Source organism: Cyanistes caeruleus, chromosome Z (assembly GCF_971803275.1).
Source record: "Cyanistes caeruleus chromosome Z, bCyaCae1.hap1.1, whole genome shotgun sequence".
NCBI classification, from domain to species: domain Eukaryota; kingdom Metazoa; phylum Chordata; class Aves; order Passeriformes; family Paridae; genus Cyanistes; species Cyanistes caeruleus.
In genome coordinates, this window is record NC_141732.1 from 12,514,048 (window position 1) to 12,535,101 (window position 21,054).

The window sequence follows — 21,054 nt, forward strand, 5'->3', positions numbered from 1 at the left end:
CTAAGTATTGCCCAAACCTTATTAGAGATGCACAGAAGAGAGGCTGCATGGCTCTGGGAAGCTGCACCTACCTGGTAACTTCTCCCTTCAAAACCAAGTACAGTCTGTAGATCATTTACCATGATACCATGTGGAGGATAGAGTAGCTTGAACTACTGTTGTAATGCATATTCCTCCCTTAATTTTTTGTTCTTATTAATTTTTCTCTTCTTTCAAGTTCAACATTTTTATTATCATTAGCCCATGAGGTTCTTCACATTCTTGCTTAAATCCTACATCAGTAATGTATCATAGATGAGTTCCATGGGAATGACAAGCCACAGCTTTTTGCTTTTGATGACCAGAGGCTGTAAAAAAACTCTGCTCAGGATGTGATTCAGGGAGTAAAAGCAAGAATATAAGTACTTCAAAGGTGTCTGAACAAGGCATTTCAGGTGTAAAGAACAAAGTGCAATATGAAATATAAACAAATAAACAAAATAATCTCCAAAAATCGCTGGTCACCAATATATCAATGCGCATTAATGAAATTCAAATTTCCCAAATCCCAGCTCATAACATATGGTCTGAATGAGAAATGAGGTGGACTGAACACCAGCTGAATGGTTGTATAGTCAGAGGATGGCAACTAGTGGTATAGCTCAGGAATCAATATTGGCTTCAGTCCCGTTCAACATCTCCATCAATGACCTGGATGCTGGGACAAGTGCAACCTCAGCAATTGCAAATGATACCAAAATGGGTGAAGTGAGAGATGCACCCGATGGTTGTGCTGCCATCCAGAGGGACCTGGACAGGCTGGAGAAAGGCCTGACAGGAACGTCATGAAGAGCAAGGGAAGTGCCAAGTCCTGCGTGTGGGGAGGTACAACCCCAGGCATCAGCAGGCTGGGAAGCAGCTTGGCAGCAAAGGATCAGGGGCTCCTTGGGCTGAGCATGGCCTGGCCATGCAGCCTTGCTGCAAAGAAGATAGATGGTGCTGTCTGCTGCATCTGCCAAAGCAGGGCCAGCAGATCATAAAGGGGATCCTTTCCTTCTGCTCAGCACTGGTGAGGCGACATCGGGAGTTCTGTGTCTAGTGCAGGGCTTCCTAGTGTGAGAAAGACACAGAGAGTGTCTAGCGAAGGGACACGAAGATTATGATGGGACTGGAGCTTGTCTGCCATGAGGGAAGGCTGAGAGAGCTGGCACTGTTCAGCCTGAAGAAGAGTAGGATCTGGAAGGAGGGTGCAAAGAAGAGGGAGCCAGGCTATTCTCAGTGCTCTGTGACAGGACGAGAGGTGATAGGTACACTCTGAAACACAGGAGGCTTCCACCGAACATCAGGAAACTTTTTCGCTGTGTGGATGACTAAGCACTGGCAAAGGAGATCCTGGGGTGTTTCTACCGCTGAATATACCTGGACATGGGCCTGGACAACAGGCTGTAGCAGGAAGGGCATGGGCCACATGACTTCCAAAGGTTTGTTTCAACCTCAACCATTATGTGATTCTGTGAAACACCCGATGCCAAGTATATTGCTATGCCTAAAATGAGTGTTTCATCTTAAAAAAACAACAAAACAACCCAAAACCCAAGCCAAACAAACAAGACACTGTCTCCATGAGTTACATTCTTTCCAAACACAAATACTCTGACAGGCCAGTGAATATAATCTGTTCACAATCTACTCAAGATGAAGGTTAAGCGCGTTCACACGTATTAGTTTCAACTTCATTAAAGAAAACACTGAATTATATATGGAACCCCCAAATTTTTCCCTAAATGTAAAATTATTTATCTGCTTCTTGATTACTTTAAGTCATTTGCTCCACATTTTTTGAAGAAAAAAATGGTTTTCACCTTTCAAATATTTATAGAGCTAAATCAAGTTTATGAAGTTAATATACAAACTGTATTACAAATATGCCCACTGATCTTTGCAAATGGCACTAACAGAAAATTATTTTCTACAGGTGAATGTTTTTAATGCTGTAGCTGATACAACTTACAGAGCAAATTTCCAAAATGCATACCTCTAAATGCGCTAACATCTCCATAGTGTACCTGGAGAACAAAGTATCTGCTACCCGTTTCTCCTCCAACTCTGAATCCAACACCTAAAAGAAGGAAAATATACTATTTTCAGAAATAATAAAATGTAAGATGATTAACCATCACTGACAATATAAAAAGATACAAATCACTTTACTGGCTAAGAGTGAAGGGGTAGAAAATTTCAGACACCACTGAAGAAAACATTGTCTAAAACCCTGGAAAACCACCAGAACATGATCCCAAACAGACTAAGAAGCTAGGAACATAACTTAATTATGAATTAATTCGTATCTGCTTTATGCAGAGAACTGTCTCAATAAAAGAACATTAACACAGATCTCATAAAAATTCAAAATAAAAATGAAGTCTTGTCATCTATGTAGAATTTGGTGGAACTTTCACTTCTCATACAATCTCTGCATGATAAAAACTACCTAACACTAACTTACTAAGAAGACATTGAGAATGAGAAGAAAAAAAAGTCTGCAGTAAAATATTTTTAGATTAAAATTCATATCACACACAGAAAAAATCTTGATGAAATTATGCAGCTATGTTACTTGATGAGAGAAGCAAGCAGAGGCACAAAACACAGTAGAGAAGCTTGAATAATTTGAAACAATGAAATTGCAAGTTATCACCATCACCAAAAGGGATTTCTCTAAACCACTTCTACAATGAACACTTTTCAAAAGAAGCAGAGAAAGCAATTTCTTCGTATTTGGTCAGAGAATCCCACAGTAAGAGGCAAAGCCAACTTATAAATGGGACTGCAGCCTCTCTGTGCACAAATGAGGCATCTTTATGAATACTCCCTACAAACCTTGTATTTTTACACAGCTCAGCAACAAGAAAAGTATTACTGGCTGGAGTTTAACAGCAAGAATCCTATGAGTACAAAACTTGTATAGACTCCCCCATGTAACCTTTTTTTTTTAACTTGACATTTTGATAACCGAATCAAGTAACATTCATGTTGGTAAGTGTGTAAATGGATTATTTAAAAAGCATTTTCATGATACTGCCCCTGAATATGAAAAAGGGCAGTAAAAGATGGAAGAAAAAATACTTAGAATTCAAGACATTTTCAGATCAAGGCCATATAGACAGTAAATATTTCTAAAACCGTTAGTGGTTATTACAAAGAAGCATTTCACCCTGCCATCCAGACATACCACTCCAAGTAGCTTAAAATGTTTTGATTTAATTCAGCAGAGCTGTCTCTCATACAAGAAAATGGGTACACAAGCGTGTTGCTCAACTTCATCAAAGCATTAAACACATTAAATTGTCTATGTATACTTTAAACAGGAAAAATTAAGTGTTTTGATTGAACTTGCTTGTGCTTTCCCAAACAAGCAAAAAATATTCTAATATAGTTTTTATGTAGAAAGATACATAAATAGTAACCTTCTAGTAACATATAGTAGGAAATGCAAGATTAATGCTATATAAAAATAAATAGTATATTATGATAGTTATCTCTCCCTCTGCCTTTTTTTCCCCCTACAGCAACGCAAAATGGTATAGCAAACAGAATGACAAAAACCCACAAGTATGTTAGCTAGCATAATGTATTTCATAGTTAATAAGGTTGAGGTTTTTCCAATTTCTATCAATTGGACATCATAAAAACATTATAGGATGTTCCCAGATATGCCAGGTTCTTATTCCATGTCCTCCTTTTTCCCCTGCCCCTGCACACAGTAACTCCACATTTAAGAGCCAATACCTTTGGGCAGCCTGGTGGGTGGAGCATTTCTTGCCCAAGCATACAAAATGTTAGATTTATCTTTGCATGTTCCTTCATCACAATCCCTAGAAATACGAGGAAAGAAAAGAGAATATTATTTTTAAATTTCTGAAATCAGAAAACAACAGGTGACTTACATGCAAATTTTATAATAAATAATTTTAAGATCCATAATGCTTTTTTGAATGTATGCTGATTAAACACAGTTCTTTTAATGTAGATTGCTTTCACAGATACTGGCACATGTTCCATCTTCTTTTATTTCCCTCCCTTTGCATTAAAGCAGTGTTAGAGAGTTCTGTTAGCTTATTAATCTGTGCTGGAAAAAATGAAGGAATGTTTTAGGGTAATTAACTGTGTGAAAATTTCTAGCATAACTCAACTCAAGTGATACAAAATGACAATGGCTGCTACATTTATACAGAGGAACAGGACTCATGCAAAAAGCAGAAAAAAAGCCCCCACAAAATATAATATCGGTTATTTAAAATTAATTTAAAAATTATTTTCTAAAAAGTGGTGGGAAGCTGTTTATGAACCCACAGATAGGAGGCATTCATGCTCTTCCATGTACTTAATATGATCTCATTGCTTTAAGTTAATTTTTATTCCACTGCATGATTTCTTGTTTTCAAAATAGAAAAATCACACACATACATATACACACAACATATACATACAAATGAAACAATCACCAAAAAAAATCACAAATTAACAAACCAAAAAATGCAAGACAAAGACCCAAGGGAAAACAGAAAGAAAAGAGAAGGGCTTGCCAAGTTAACAGGCCACAAACAGGTCACAAATATTTACAGTAACAGAGAGCTTGAGTTGTTCCTAGCCTCTGCAGCTAGCACCTTGCAGGTGACACTCATAATCATGAGAGCATCAAGAAAAAAGGGACCACACAACTTTTTTAGTAGTTATACTGTCAACATGTAGATCTATTTCTAGATCTTCATTACTAAGTTGGTCACCTTCCCCTTCAAACATGCCCACGTCCCAAAGGACAAACAAAACATATTTCAAGGTAAGTGAAATATTCTGATGAATGCAGCTGCAGCTGTAAATTATGCAGTTTCCCACTGCTACTAGACGAAAAACCCAAGAGACTTCATGGATCTAACCTGGTACTGAGCTGCACTATTTGGAAATGTGTTGAAGTGACTGTTTAGGAGGAATGCCAGAAGGAACAATAAGCATAGTCACAGCTTTACCACCCAGAAGGAACTACGAGCACAGTCACAGCTCTACCACCACACTTTGGGCCCAACAGTCTTTAATTTATACCACAATATTTCTAAGAATACATTCATTAGGAAAAAAAAAACAAAACCCTGTGCAGGCCGCTTCAAACTTTATTTCCGAGAGGTTACCAGAATGGAGGAGGAAGACTGCAGGGGACAAAGATGAAATACAGACAGTGGTCTTTCATTTTGTTTGAAAAATGATCAACCCTCTCATTTTGCCATCAGTGATAATCTTGAAACATTAAATTTTCAGAAAAAAACAAACTTAAAGGAGATTAGAAAGAAGAGGTAATAAGATAAACAGATTGAAAAGCAGGGAGCTAGCAAAAAGTATAAATTTAACAAATAAAAGATCACTGAAATTCATAGCTTCTTTACATACAAAAAATGAGATTCAAAACCAAGTGACACAGAATTCCTTAAAATTGTACTATAGCTGCATATTATATAGTATTGTTCTAAAAACTGATTTTGACTCAAACTTTGGGATTGAGTGGGGTAGAGGAGAGCTTCCTGGCTGCTTCTTGGATCTTTGTGTTTTTTACAAACTCTCCTAGACTTCCCAAAGGCATTCTCTCCAATTTTGGGTAAGCTCAGAGCTGCTTTTATTAATGGCACTGGGGTTTTGGCTGATTACCTAGACTGAAAGTAAAATATTTCACTATGTCAGCAACAGCAGTATTTGGCTATCCCTTTAGCACATTTGCATTGGTTATAGTAACAAATGACTTTCATTTTTTTCTCTATTACACTGCACTCCTCAATACTAACCAAGACTTTAAAAAAAGGGTAATTGAGGTGACTGAGTAAGTCAAATCATCATTATCTCTTGAATGTTGCAGAACATTCTGGGGCAGTGACAATGGTAAGAAACTACACCTATAACTACAATTCTTTGTACTGTCCCCACTCTCCCTCATGCAGTGAAATAGAAGTCCTTCACTGAACTAGTCATGACATCTTTTGCAACCTCCACTGCCCTACTGATGTCAAAGGCATCCAAACCCATTCTTTCGTGCCAACTGAAACAACTAGTCTGATAGAGGAATTACCAGGTGGTCATCTATGACCTGCACTTAAACATTTGTTTGCATTAGATAACAATTTAAACTTGCCCTGCCTGATCTCAAAATAAAGGCTATGTCTATGAATCAGCTCATTCATGGGAGTTTATTTCAGCATTAGATTTGACCTAGCACAAGACCTGTCTTGCCAGGAGACTTACAAGTTCTGAATAATTCAACATTTCCTTTTAAAGTATTCAAGTGCATTCCTGATTATCTACATAGAATATGAACTTGCATGAATCAGTTTAGGCATGTTACTTCAACAGTTTGTCAGCTCAGGTGAAACTTGTCATTGTTTTGCTGAACTGTTTTCAGATTAACTCTGATCAAAGAATAGAAGCAGCTACACTTTTTTTAATACACTGAGCAGCACCTGAGGCAACACCTGCAAAACTATTTTTTTTTTTTCCTGTGGAAAGACCTGTGTATTTCAAGAAGGGAGAATAACCTTAAGCATTTGTTCAGATAAAGATTCTACCACACTGCACAGTGAACATTGAAACCAGCACAGGTTCCACACAACATGACAACCTTTCAAAAGGCCAGGGACATTTGCAAGAATAGTGTCAAATCACCACAAAAGGCAGCAGGCCAGATGGGCATCACAGATTTTGTCTTAGTGCTGCTATGGCCAAAGGACAGCTAATCCCAACAGAGTCCTCTGGATGCTTCTCATTCCTCTCCACTCAAAACCGGCCTGAATGAAACTTCACACGTCAGGAAAACTAATTCTGACCTTCCATTCTGAATGTTTTTAACAGCTATTTTTCCACAGTACAACTAATCCACATCAGAGTGGTAAAAAAAAAACAAACTTGACTTGAAAAACCATATGTAACTAATCTTGCCAGAACTTTGAAAAAGAAACTAGAAGAAAGAAAAAAATCTATGTGGCATGCCCAATTGAATCAAAGCTGGCTCTGTAAAAATGTTAATGTAGAAAGTAAAGGAAGGATCCCTTCTAAACAAGTGTTACAACAGTCTGCTCAAACAACTTTACTTTCCCTACTAGATGGAAGAGCAAAAGAAGTCATCACTTGCTAGCCTTCAGGTAACTAAAGGAACAGCAAATAACCAAACAAAATAAACAATGAAGACCAGTAACACAGAGTCATCAGAATTACTTTAACAAAATTAGGTTAGAAGTTTCTAGCACTCCAGTCTATTTTATGTAGAAAATACATGATCATCTTTTTAGTCTTGCAAATAACTGCAAGGAGGACAAGACAAAAAGCTGCAAACTGCCACAAAAACAGGGATGTGAAATGATGAGACAGTGAATGAAGAGCTTTCATTTTAAAAATGCAAAGCAAACCCAAACCTCAGACACTTCACATTTTAAAAATATACAGCAAGATCTAATCAAAATCTGCATATGAAAGATTGGAAATAGCAGATTTAAACGCAACACTAGTGTATTTGGTCTGACTGAAATGGAGTTAATTTTCCCCACAGCAATCCTCATGGTGCTGGGATTTGCGTAAGTAGCTAGAAAGGTGTTGATAACACACCAGTGTTTTGGAAAAATCTTAGTAGAGGCCACAGCCAAACCAGTTGACCCAAAATGACCAAAGAAATTTTCCATACCATATTATATCCACTGAACAATGAAAGGTAGGAGAATGGAGGAGAAGGGGGGTGGGGACACACACATGTTTATTATTTATGACATTTGTGTTCCAGAGCAACCATTACTTGTCCTAATTCCTGAGAAATGGCTTGGTGATGAAAAGTAGAGAATAAAATATTTTGTTTTTCTCTACTTCTGCCTAACATTTGCTTTTGCTGTGTTAAACTGCCTTTATTTTGACTCAGGAGTTTTTTTTGCATCCTGAGGAGTGGAGGGATAGAGCCAAGCTCAATCTGCCACAACTAAATGAGTATCTTGTCGTTTAGATAGGTGTTAGGTGTTAAGTACAGCAATCAAGAACAGATGCAACATTAGCTGCCACACTGCACAAGCTGTCATTAATGAGTCTTCTGCTGGGAGAGTGAAGGTACAGTCAGGTTGCTCAAGCTGACTGAACTCTAGACTTAATACATCAGTCTGATTCAGTTTTGAAGAATTTTATAGCTTTGGATCCATCTCTTCTACAACCTCGTAACATCGGTTAGATGTGATTTAGGCATTGTCTCATAACTTCACCTCAACACAAGCCCCTGACCAATCTATAACAACATAATTCTATCACATACAAATTATTCCACACCTCTATTAAAACTACTTCCAGAAATATGCAAATAGCACGAGCTGAAAGTACAATCTACTCAGTTTTAAATAGGACGCCCACTTTTTTTTAAATGGCCAGAATTTCTGGAAAAAATTTATGTTGTTATATTGTTCACATTAAAGTATTCAAGCATACTCTATCATATGAGATAAAATAAAAAAGAACACAGAAAAGCTGTTTGCTGGGAAAAGAAATCCATAGAAATTCTATGCTTTCAGTTTTATTTTGGTCTGAACATCTTAAGCATCTGCATTTCTTGCACAACCATGAAGATTACATTTTCAATATTATAACTATTGGTTGTCAGGAAAACTAGGGGTAAGACTTTTGCAGAAAATTTATAGTTATAAATATATATATATAGTTATATATAGTTATAGTATAGTATGTTTAAAATATTAATCAAATAATCTCCCAAAATCAGGCATTCAAATGTTTTGGTGCATTTTTCCTGAAGATATATTATACCATACTGTTAGTTCTTAATTCCAGGTCTAGCTACTTTTTTGGTAAATACTTAAAAGATAAATTATGATTACAAAACTCTATCAAAACACCTCTATTAAAATTTCTCTGCAGTTCAGAGTAATTCATATAATCTTTGCAGCATTAGCAAAAATACCTCATGTGCTCTTTTATGAAAACCTACAGAAAATTTGCAGAATTACTGGACAGATGATTAATTTCCACCCACCTTCACATTCAGTTTGCCTCCACACACCTATTTTACTGGCACTGGGTGTTTCCCTCTGCTCTCACTGCTTAGGCATTTTAAGTCAACAACCAAGTCACTCGATAAACTTCTTCAGCTTATCCTTCCATCAGTTTCATTTGCACGCATTCATACACAACCTCATACAGAGAAAAGCAACTGACTATAGATTGAAGATTAGATTTCTTGTTATTCAAAGACATTCTCTTTACTATAACTTCAACCTCCTCCTTGAAGACAGTCAATTAGTCATGAAGAATATGGAGGAGTTAGTTAAAAAAAAAAAAATCAAGCACTTTAAGTGTGGAAAGACTTGATTGTTAAACGTTTCTTCTTCATTTCAATTTTTCCTGCTTTTCTAAGAGATTCTAACACTAGAAAAGGTTGAAGCAATTAACACTGAAAAAGTGTTGGCTAACAACAAAAGCAAGATGCAGCTCTTACCAGTAATTTTCAGTAGAGGAAGGTTCATTACATCCAAAGAGTAACATGTGATGCACTGTGTCCATGCTGGCATGAGGCTTAAAGTCAACTGAAAACAAAAAAAATGTCAAAACAAGTAAGGTATCCATAATCTCACCATAACCAAACTTGGTTACATAACCAAGATCATCTTGTGCCATTTTTCCCTGTAATACTACAAATAAGGCAAGTACATCACCACCCATTTATTTGCCTTCTGTATTCCACTTACACACTTTCCTTCAATTATCATCCAACAGCCTTCCCTCTAAGCTAAAACTCTGTACCTCATTTATTAGTAAGAAAAAGAAACACTAAGTTCCCTGTCAAAACCACTGTATTTCCCACAGAAGTTAAATATGATACTTAGTTAATATATCAATGTATCCCAACCAAAAAGTTTTACTGTCACCGGTCTAGCTGCAATCTACCTTTGAAAACTGGACTTGTGATTTAATAATACTCTTCTACTTCTTTTGTACTTCATAAAAAATACAACAAGCAGTAAGTTATAGTAAAGAGCAACTAAATCTTATGCATTAGTAACATCTTCTTCCACTATTCTACCTGGCTTATATTTTTCCTGTTTCTTTCTTGGGAAAACGGTTCCAAGAAGGGATTGTGACTGAGTCTCACTAATACGCCAAATCTTTTGGAATGAAAAACAAGATTTGTTTAAAGTCAGCATGATCTCATTGGGAAATATTTCTCTTTATTAGAAACTTAGATGTGAATGTTCACCTCTCAAATGTCTTTTCTTTAAACTATGCCACAGATAAAACACTGGTTTGGTTTCTCAAGTCCTTGTGATCCTGTTTAGCAAAGTAAAAATTTTACCAACATCATGGGAGTAATATTTACCATGAATGTACAATGATGGCATCTCTAAAAGCAAACTGAATTCCTTTATTACTACTGAAAAAATATGCCAGTTGCAGGGAATGCAACAGTTTTTAGCCTTGTACTAGAGCAGAAATTCTGCAAATAAGTTACTCCTGCCCCTTACATGTACACAGATAGTGAGGAGCCTCCAAGTAACTCGTCTTTTAGCTGTTAACATGGGAAGATGGTGTAGCTGCAAATCAGTGAAACACTATTCTACTCCTGAGGTTTTTGGCATTACCTGCACTGAGAAAACAGTATTTTAACACAGAATTGTGGCAGAGTTCCTGAAATGAATGATGATGTGGGTTATTTTCCCAGTTTCACAGGCGAAAAATAATCATATAGCTTATAACCAAATTACTGGAGCTGAGATCTGTTGTGGAAAGCAAGGAAAATCAGACAAAAATTAAGACATACAAGTCAAGTTTTAGCTCAAAGAGAGGTGGTGAGACTGTAAGGAAATGAGCATGTCACAGCTGAGGGCTTGGTCTGGAAAATAAGAGATGTACCCAAATGCCCTGTGAAGGTACTTTGAGTGATATATAATTCAGAACTACAAAAATTGCCAGCATGAAGAGAAGTCTAGAGACCACTCAACACCTTTATTTTTCTACAAGCAAATTCTATACATTTAATAGATAAAAACCTAATCTGTGTTATGGAGACACTTTTTGTTTTGATGTTTTTATTACCAGTGATTAGTAATGAAATAATGGCTTATGCTTGCACAGCAGAGGCAACATGTCATTCTGTGGAATTCCTACCTTAGTTTTCAGATGTTTTGGGTGTTTTAAGCTACTGCTGTGAGAGATTAGATTTCTGAAGGGGTTTATAAGCAGTTCACAAATGTGAAATTTCATTAACTTTATTGTTAAAAATAATACCTGTGAAAAATGCACTGTTATAAAATGTGCTGTTATAAAAAATGTGCTATAAAGACAGCCCTCAATAAAGTTAAAATTGAAGGTTAGGCCTGCTAGCTGCTAAAGCCACCACCTGTCCTGCTGCTCAATACTGTCTCTGTTCTTTTTAGTTCTCTACCACTCTCCCACTGCAAGTATTTATTCTAATGAGTGTTTCAGAAAGTCTTTTATTCATTCCACATAATGCCTACTACAATGATACCCTAAAGCATAGACAGGACCTTTAAACACTATTATAAAACTTACTACAAATACCTTATGTCCTGGGGTGACTTTACTAAATGCAATTCTTACTAAGAGAAATAATGCACCAGAGCTAACAAAGCAAAATCTTTCTGCCATACACTATTTTAGCTGATGTACTAAAGGAAGCATTGAAAAACCTCACAGCTAGTCTGTGGGCTTAAGACAGCTTTGTACAGGTGGTTACAGTATGGTTCCTGTACAACTATTTTCTTAGCAGCACACCCAGGTATACAAATAGATAACCTTTCCAAATAGAAGGTTAAAAGAAACAAATGAAAAATCCAACTAAAAAACCCTGTGCTGCAAAAGCCATGAAGATTACTGTGGGATTAAAGCCAAATGCAGTACTTGTCACAGGATGAGAAAGTGGCCAGGGTTTAAAGGGACCTTCAAGATCATCTCGTTTCAATCCCCCTGCCATGGCAGGCACACCCTCCACTATGCCAGGTTTCTAAGAGCTCTATCCAACATGGCCTTGAACACTTCCAGGGATAGGGCAACCACAGCTTCTCTGGGCAACCTGTGCCAGGGCCTCACCACCCTGACAGTAAAGAATTCTCTTCTAGCAGCTAATTTGAACCTGTCTTTCCTTTCTCCCTCATCTTGTCACTCCATGCTCTTCTAAAAACAGCATTTCCCCATATTTCTTGTTGGCTGAAGGCCACAATCAGGTCACCTCAAAGTCTTCTCTCCTCCTGAACAATCTCAATTGTCTCAGCCATTCCTCATAGCAGAGACACTGCATCTTTCTGATCATCTTTGTGTCCCTGCTCTGGATTTGCTGCAACACTCCTGCACTTTCTATGCTGGGAACTGACACTACCAAAGGCCTAAGAAATAACAAACAGGTGTCCTACTTTCCTAGCTGACAGCTTCCACATTTTATAGTAATAAACAGAAGATTAAATAGTTCATTTTTTAATGCATGGAGAAGTGATACAAATGTTTACTAAAATAACAGCAGCAATTTGTATATACACACTAAATTGAAGTCTTACCTAGTTTCTTGATCAAGTACTACTTAGAACTACGAACTCAAAAGAGAAATAGGAATGAACAGACCATAACATCAGTTTAATCTTAACAGTGTGTATTTAAGCTGTGTATTAAAAAAACTAACTTCTAATAAGATAATCTTTACAAACAACAATTCTATTTTAAAAAATTATAGATTCTTGGTTTTTAATATTACTGTCCTCTTGATCACAGAATTAACTTTAAAGAAAGTTTTCAAGAATTCAGCGCCTGGAGTAAATTAGGCAGACATTAGAGGCCTCCAATACAGTGAAGACATCATTGCTTGGCAATAGGAAAGTTTATAAATGCCATAACGGAGTAACAAACCTAGAGCTTCTCAGAGTGCCTTATGGATGAAAATAAACCACTTCATTACCTCAATCTGTGTTGCTGAATGTAGAAGGCTCAATTTAATTTCTACAGCAGAATCTCACAGATAGGGACTTACCCTGAGTCAGTAAGAAAAAGACACTTATTTATTGGTCACCCACATAAATGAATGTAAGCAGGTGAACATGACAGTCAAGCTTTTAGGCTGAGTGTCCTGCTGTCAGACTCAATTTTTTGGATGTCTTTAGAGCACCCTTTAGCTATCTCTACAGCTTAGTAATGAAAAACTGACTTTTACCAATGCTGGCAACATAAAAGACTCACCTGAATTTCTAGTTTGACTACTTATTCATAAACATTGACCAAACAGGATGCAGAAGAAGAAAAACACAATACGTTTTAAAAATATAAATGGAGCAATACTTTCTTGAAAGATTACACATTAGTCTCACACACTAATAACATTTTACACACTAATCTCACAGTCATTTCACTCCACAGGAGCAGAAGGTATGTTCCTAACATAAACCTCAATGTACACTAACCCACATCAAAAAAACCACTCACCCTAATAAAATTTGTCGGTATTTACAGCCCTTTGGTACAGAGAAACAACTGGCTCAAACAGAAATCTCAGCCTTGACCCTCCACTAAAGAACATAATACAGAAAACACATCAGCAAAAATAAACAGATACATGGCTGAAAAAGATCCACATGGCAAAACCTGCTCTAATTCTCCTTCTAGCTGGCATTATTTTATTAAATGTGATCAGTTCCTTCCTCTGATAGTGTCTGAGAACTGACTGAATAAGTTTGTGAATTCTGGTACAGCCCCTCCAGTTTTGAAGTACAAAATACTTCAAAATATACGTACTGTCCCTGTGCAAGCATGCATATTTGCTGGTCTCCTTTAGGGAAACAGCAAAGTTTAAGACTGAATTCAAAGTCCTTAAATACAAATTTAATTAAAATAGTGAAAAAATTATTACCAAAAAAGTTTCTACTTACTAACAAATGTAATGTACTGACCATATACAAGACTAAAAAAAAAACAAACCTAAAAAAAAAAGAAAAAAAAGCTGTCTCTTCCAAGGCTCCTACATTTCACCAATATACAACAAAAATATCTCGCTGCAGGTTCCATAACAGACCCTTCCTTGTGGAAGGGTCTATTATGTGGACCCTTCTCTTCCACAATGTCTTAGAAGAAGGAAGCAAGAAGGAAGAAACAAGGGTAAAAATAGGAAAGCAAAGTTTAAAAAAGGAATAAATTAGCAAGTATTGGTAAAACTGCAAAGAAACTTGGTCATAATAAAGTCCTTTTAAACCATAAAAGGAAACAAAGCACAAGGCATTTACTTAACAAATAAATTGAACTGAAGGCATCCCATGTAACTTAGCCATCAAACTGTCTCAGGCATCCCATTTATTGTTTCAGTTATGTGTATTCACACATCCTCATGTTGAAGCTCTTCAGAATACACATGGTATTCTCAATACATCGTTAAACAGCAACCCAGTGACAGTTTATATGCTAGTTTTCTGTTGTTTTTGTCACAAAGCAAAACAGTATGTTTTAAGGAAAGTTAATTACACCATTTATTGGCAATGCAACGAAGGCAGATTCCACTTAAGCTATAAAAATATAGACTCTATCCTTTCAAAAAGAAAAAACATTCTCTGTGTGCCAATCTTCTGTGCTTGTTTAAGCAACACAAAACACATGTATGCAAGTGAGTATTTTCACAACTCAAGTATTCAACATAGTTAAGGAAAAACTTCATTGCTAATTTCTTAGGTGATATGCCTATCGTAAAAGCCTCTTTCCAGAAAACATTTAATTTTCTATTTAGATATTTTATAAGGTAGGTCATTCTACATTCTTTCTATTCTCTACATCTGGATATGATTGAGTGTACTCTTTCTAATGATCAGGTAACTTCCATAGATTGTGAAGACTCCGATGAGAGACTTTTCCATGAGGAAATCACTTTCAAGTGATTTTACTGAAGCAAAATGGAATGATCACATGCTTCAGACTGACCCTATGACTATTAATTTTCTGTGGAAGTGACAAAAAAACCCAATAATTTTCCTCTACTTTTAAAGCATACAAAAACATGAGTTTGTAAGGAATACTATCATGGGAACTCTATGTTCACACAACTAGCTGGGTTTTTTAAAAGATTGCTCATTGAGTTCCTCTTGCTCTTCAAAGCTCTACATGACAACTAGAATGGTTTCTCTATCCAGAGATCTTATTCTGCTTTGTAATGACAGGTACTCAGGAACAGTGATCATTGGAAAGGTGACCAAATCCTGTAAAAATCAGCTGAAGAATATATAAATTTTTACATCTGCAGAAAAAGAAAAAAAAAGGTTGCATTGCATGACTTGCACTGAGACTTTGCATAACTTTTAAGCACATTTTTTCAGTATGTCCTTTTAAGCATACAGACCATCAAAAGAAGTTTATGTTCCTTTAACACAAACAACAGATGTGCAGCAACCTAATAATGCATTGAACTATGGAATTTTTCAACTCAGTGAAACACTCAAAAGCTGCTTAAGGAGGAAGTAAGTAGTATTGCCTTTCTATGAACCAACAAAAGCAGAAGTCTACTGTACACACAGCACAGCAAGCACTGCTTATTCAAGAGTGAACACTCACTCCCTTCCTTCTGGGCTCATTTTTCCTTCTGGGGTCATACTTACTACCAGAATGTGAGGTCAGATTCTTACCTCTTTACAAAACAGATATATAGAGAAAGCACTGAAAAAAAGTAATAATTTTTCTTAATTACAATTTTCTTAATTCATAATACAACATGAAAAATCAAAACACAATATTCTATCTTCTGAGGGATTTCCACAAGAAAATCCACACGGAACAACTACATCAACAACTACATCCGATTCCCACCATACTTTTATTAAGTGCCAGTATCCTAAAAGGCAACGAAAGTGTAAAGGAAGAAAAATATTGTTTCCTTTTACACAGTTTATAGCATGTTCTGAAAGCAAAACTATCTTCAGCCAAACCAACAAGCCTTGTCTCTACCTGAACAATTGTATGTTCATGGCAAAGCGTAACAGAATTTCAACTACTGTAAAGATTTTCTGAACAAATGGTGTTCTCCTGATCTCTGTGATGACAGCCTTTCAAACACATCACAGTATTACTCTCTACTTGTCTGTTGTCTGTTATTCATGCCATGCCATTAAAATAAATAAATAAATAACGGAGGGAGAGGGTTTGGTTTCTCCTCCAAGTAAAATATTTCATCAGACAAAACCGACTGTAAGTGCAAAGGACTTACAGCCTGTACCAGGAGATAAATAAACAGTCTGCTCAGCAGTGCAGAATTAAGTATGTGGCCAGAGACAGAAAGCCAATACTTTACAAACAGACTGCTTGGTGCTGACTGCCATAGGCATCTGCATGTAGCCCCTTAACTGCTATTATTCATTCATCTCCTCAGATACAGTTTTATCTTCACTCTAAGTATCTCTCTCTAGTTTGTTTCCACATTAGACATGACAAATGCATTTTGGAAACTCTGATGTCCAAAGATTAAGTTAATATGAGTCAAAGAGAGAACAGAAAATGCTGAGGTTCTTCAAAATGGCTTGCTTACATTCTTTCAGTTAACCAGTACTCACCTACATAGGCTTCATCATTCACTGGCAGGGGTACTGACATGCAGAAGTAGGTATCAGACTGTTACAAGAAAAGAGAACAAAAATTACCTTTAAATTGGGAAAAACTGGAATTTAAAGAATAGAAACAGCATCAGAAGTCCCTACACTTTCTGAAGATGAACAAATGAACAGGACCATCTAGAAAAACCATCACATACTTTACTGAGATATTCAGGCAAATACAATATATGTTATCTGGTTTACCACTACAAGAAATAAATTCATTGCCACAATTTATTTATATGTAACAGAGATCAGGCTATAAGGTTATCAAAGTGGCTATTAGGTTGGTAGGTACACAATTAACTATTTTAAGCCTCTTTTTTCGTAATCTTTTTTTTTTTTTTCCCAACTTCTAAGGCTGTTTAGGAAAGGGAATGTATCATCTACTAGAATTTCTCTACCCCCATGAACTCAATATCTGAAAGGCCTTCACTAAACAGATAAAGAAAAAAATTCCTGCTACGAATAACTTCAAAATTAATTTAAAAGAAGACTCTGTGGATAGGTGTGAACAATTAAATGTAACTGAGAAGGAAGGCACAATAGTGATAACAATATGTGATTACAGAGCAGTGATTTGCACAGGTAACAAACCATTTTTGGTGTTTTTGCTAGAAAATGGGAAGGATGCATGGAGGTTAACTGATACGATTCATGTGAATGCCTTTGTGTACTGTGGCTACATGCATTTATACAGTTAACATATTAAAGCCTTCTAGAAATAGAAAAGGAAATATTCTGTTTTTCTTAATATTCTATTTCTTCTTAACATGGGTTCAGAAGATTTTTTTTTTTCTTAAAAAAGCACAACCTAATTTGGGACCTTATTTTCAAACTTTGAAAGCCAACAGCAGTGATGCTTCACACTGCAGCAGAAATTTCTAGTAGAAGCTCGCAGAACAGCTTCCAATGAATGTTTCTGTGTAGTACCTTTGCCAAAATAATGCACAACTCAGGTATAGGTAGAGCAGTCCTAAGTCATCTAAGTGGCTGGTTGACTTTCATGCACCCATAGAACAACTGCAGTTATGAACTGTAAGACAAATCCTGGCCCTTCAACAATCCCCTTCAACATGCCCAGCATATAGTTTTAAAAATGCAGGGTTTTTGGCAGCCTTTCCCCCAGCCTTGACAATATAACACACAAAGAGGGGTTTTTTTAACAGGAATCTGAACTGACTGATCTCTTTGTATGTGTTTCCTAGGTGTTCAGCTGGTGGCTACTGAGGTAAAATCAATCACACATAATTATAAATGTGCACATGGATGAATTGAGAGTATTTTTCACTCTTTCTGATGGAGAAGTTTAATATTTTGCTGCAAAGAAGATTTAGTAGAAACCATATTTCTGTTTTGCACTTGCTGAAATAACACTTCTTGTTTTAAATTACATGTTCCAGAGGGACTTTTCCCCAATAACTTGGAAACCTCACTTTCCCTTCACTCTTTTAAAAAGTGCTATCTGCAACAATGAGTCATCAACTACTGCAACACAACATACTGCTCTTTTCAAGCATCTGCAGCCCTCTAAAAGAGATGTGGACCTCTTAATAATACATAATTATTATATTATTATATAAAAATAATATATCATTCCCTGCAATGGCTTACTGCAAAAAGAAAAATAAAGTATTTTTTTATCTTGCTTAATGAAATTAGATGTGAAAACGACAGTGGAATCTCAATACTTCTATATGAATCTTAAAAATGCTAATGTTAAGTTTAAAAATCTTAACTGTCTTCACTTTTACTCAGTTGGCTCAGAAGAATATAATACACTTCATACTTGAAAGAATATAAAATCATAACTTCTTTATGGTAGCTTTCATGGTGTATTTTGAGAGTTAAAAATACGGGGTCAGAAGTACTACCCCTTTTAAAGTGTATTTTGGTTGTTTCCTCTCAGCTTGCCGAAGTTGCAGTAATGTGCAGTTTAATGTAATTAGATTCACTGATGCATCATCTGAAATTTGGTCTAAATTGCAACTCCGTGTCTTACTAGCACATCTAGAAATATTTCACATAATAAAACTTCGACAATTCAGCTTATGAAACCAACATTTTACAAATAAAAGTAGTTCAATGAAAAGATTTTAATTTTATTTATATTACTTTTTTATTGCCTGCTTTTCTCTGTAAAGTATACATGGATATGTATCTATAAGAGTTATCCCGATTTTTTGTTCATTTTATTTGAGTGACATTGTAGGGAAGGCTTTGTTTTCCTAGCTTATTGAAAGAAGTGGCAAAAACTGCAATTCTCTCACCTCCTTGGGTGTCACCGCAGGCATGCGAATGTCCAATGCAAAATCTGACAGACCAAAGGAAATCACCGTCTGGTCGCTTCCAAGGCATTCACTAGAAAGAGATCTGCTAGTATATTTATATCTTAAAAGGAAGGAAGAAAGATTTTTTTTTTAGGTATTGATTTTTGTTATGTCTTTATTAAAAGAAGGGTCTTTAGAGAACTAGTAAAGAAGTTAGACAATGCTGAGTAGTTCCAGGAGTGATCTGAAAACTCACTCCATCACAAGCTGAGGAAAACATCTTAGTTATGCAGCACTTACTGAAGTAATTCCTTATCTGAGCAATCAGATGACTGGTTTGGAAAATGTTAGTTGAAAACCTATTATCTCATCCTAATAATTGTCTGAGGTACATGGATGTACAGATAGAGAATTAGTTCACTACAGTATGTCAAGTACTATCAATAAATCACAAGAGTTTTGGGGTTGGGTTTTTTTTTTTTGAGACTATGATTCATAATTCTATACAGATTAAATTTAAATTACATGCAAAGGGGCAACGTTCAATTCAAACACTTCGGTATTTATAGCAACTTCCATGCTACTTCAAGTAGCAAAGTAAAACAGTAAACTTGGCAACATCAAACAAATATCAAAGTCTGTACTGAATACAAGATATAAGCGAACCATAAGAAAAATGTAGATTGCATGGTAAGATGTGAGGTGATGCAACACTGATACAAGTTTTGTCTATGTATATTCATGTATACAAAAGTGACATGGTATCCAACCTCAATAACAGTAAAATCCTTTTCCCAGGAGCTAATAGGCTACTTCTCTTGTCCACACTATATTAAAGTTTACCTATGGAATTTTGAATCCAAACAACCCATAAATTTCTCAGGACTGTTCGGGTTAGTTGATGTTTTCCTGTTAAGACATTATCTTATCCTGCAATCTAACTCCAGCATCTGAAATTTACTTCTTAGCCTCAAATACAGTTGTAATGTTAACTAAAAACGTTGTATTAGTTGCCATTTTATCCTTCGATCTACGCATCACCTTTAATGAGAAATCCTATGGATAAAACATGAGTTTCTGTCTTCAGTATGACAACAGTGCTATTTCAAAAGTGCAAAAAGAAAATTTAGAGCAATGATCAAAACCTAACACATTTTTATCTAAGACATGAAAAACATACTTAAGTAATATAGTGACCGCAAGCATTCAACATGTAGTATTTTCCTACATAACCCACCTCTTGAAGACTGAAAGTGGGCCTCTGAAACCCAAACAGATGTTTTGAAACAGAAGAACCAGTATTAGCAGGTTGTTAACAAAGCCAGCCATGTCCACCCTGCTATTTCTGGCCTGATTAAGAAAGCAGAAAAAGGGCAGTGCCGTTTTATTAGCTGTGATCCTGACAATCAAGGGGCAGCAGTATTATTCCACTACTTCATTATTATGTGCTCTGCAGGCATCCTCCAGCTTCTGACAGACCATCTGTCTTGGAAGGTGATACACTGTAAATCGGGAAGGTAGATGATACTATGTTGTCTTTTTTATTAGCAATTAAAAACTGCTGGAAAATCTTCCCTTGCAGATAGAGGATACTGTTCTTCTGTCCACTTAAGGAGCTGAAAAGGACTAGTACTCCTGATGCTTTCCGCCCAGGTTGAGCAGTTAAATCTGCACGTTACTTATCAATCCACAGTGCTGGAGACTTCAAGTGGCATTATAGAAATCAGCATCAGTCATCCTTCAGAACCTGTAAAAAGAGAACGAGCTTAAGGATGACTAACACATTAGGGCATTAGTTCTCAGCAATTCACAGTTGAGGCATTTTAATACATTAGTATGTTCCTTCATGACCTTTAGCCCAGCCCAGTTAAGATGGAATTGGTTCTGCTGATTCTTCCTTTTTTTTTCCCTTCCCTGCATACATGATCAGAAACAGACACGGTTCATTTTGATACACAAAATGTATTCTCAAACATATTTTTACATGATGGGAAGATACATAAAAACCTCCTCAATATGTAAAATGCAAAGCATGGAGTATTTCAGATATGCAAACACTAGTATAATGTGTTCTACAACCGGGGGGAGGGGGGGAAAGCACCAACTTCACATAGCAAGAATCGAGTTTAGTAAATTTTATTAACTATCACCAAATGTTTCTGCACATA

General features: G+C 36.2%; 1 protein-coding gene across 50 annotated transcripts in view; it reads right to left on the reverse strand.

The window, feature by feature from the left end:
• PAM (peptidylglycine alpha-amidating monooxygenase) overlaps positions 1-21,054 on the reverse strand; it is a 123,469-nt gene that overhangs the window by 50,426 nt on the left and 51,989 nt on the right. For 19 of the 50 annotated variants that reach the window (XM_086868650.1, XM_086868654.1, XM_086868643.1 and 16 more), the window contains 6 exons: positions 20,124-20,633; positions 18,887-19,007; positions 16,578-16,635; positions 9,494-9,581; positions 3,769-3,854; positions 2,015-2,098 (listed from right to left, as the gene is read on the reverse strand). In XM_086868650.1, coding sequence (XP_086724776.1) covers positions 2,015-2,098; positions 3,769-3,854; positions 9,494-9,581; positions 16,578-16,635; positions 18,887-19,007; positions 20,124-20,215 — 529 coding nt within the window. In that variant the 5' untranslated portion in view covers positions 20,216-20,633. The remainder of the gene's footprint in view (positions 1-2,014; positions 2,099-3,768; positions 3,855-9,493; positions 9,582-16,577; positions 16,636-18,886; positions 19,008-20,123; positions 20,634-21,054) is intronic. The other 31 variants (XM_086868655.1, XM_086868652.1, XM_086868646.1 and 28 more) reach the window with 2 other exon arrangements.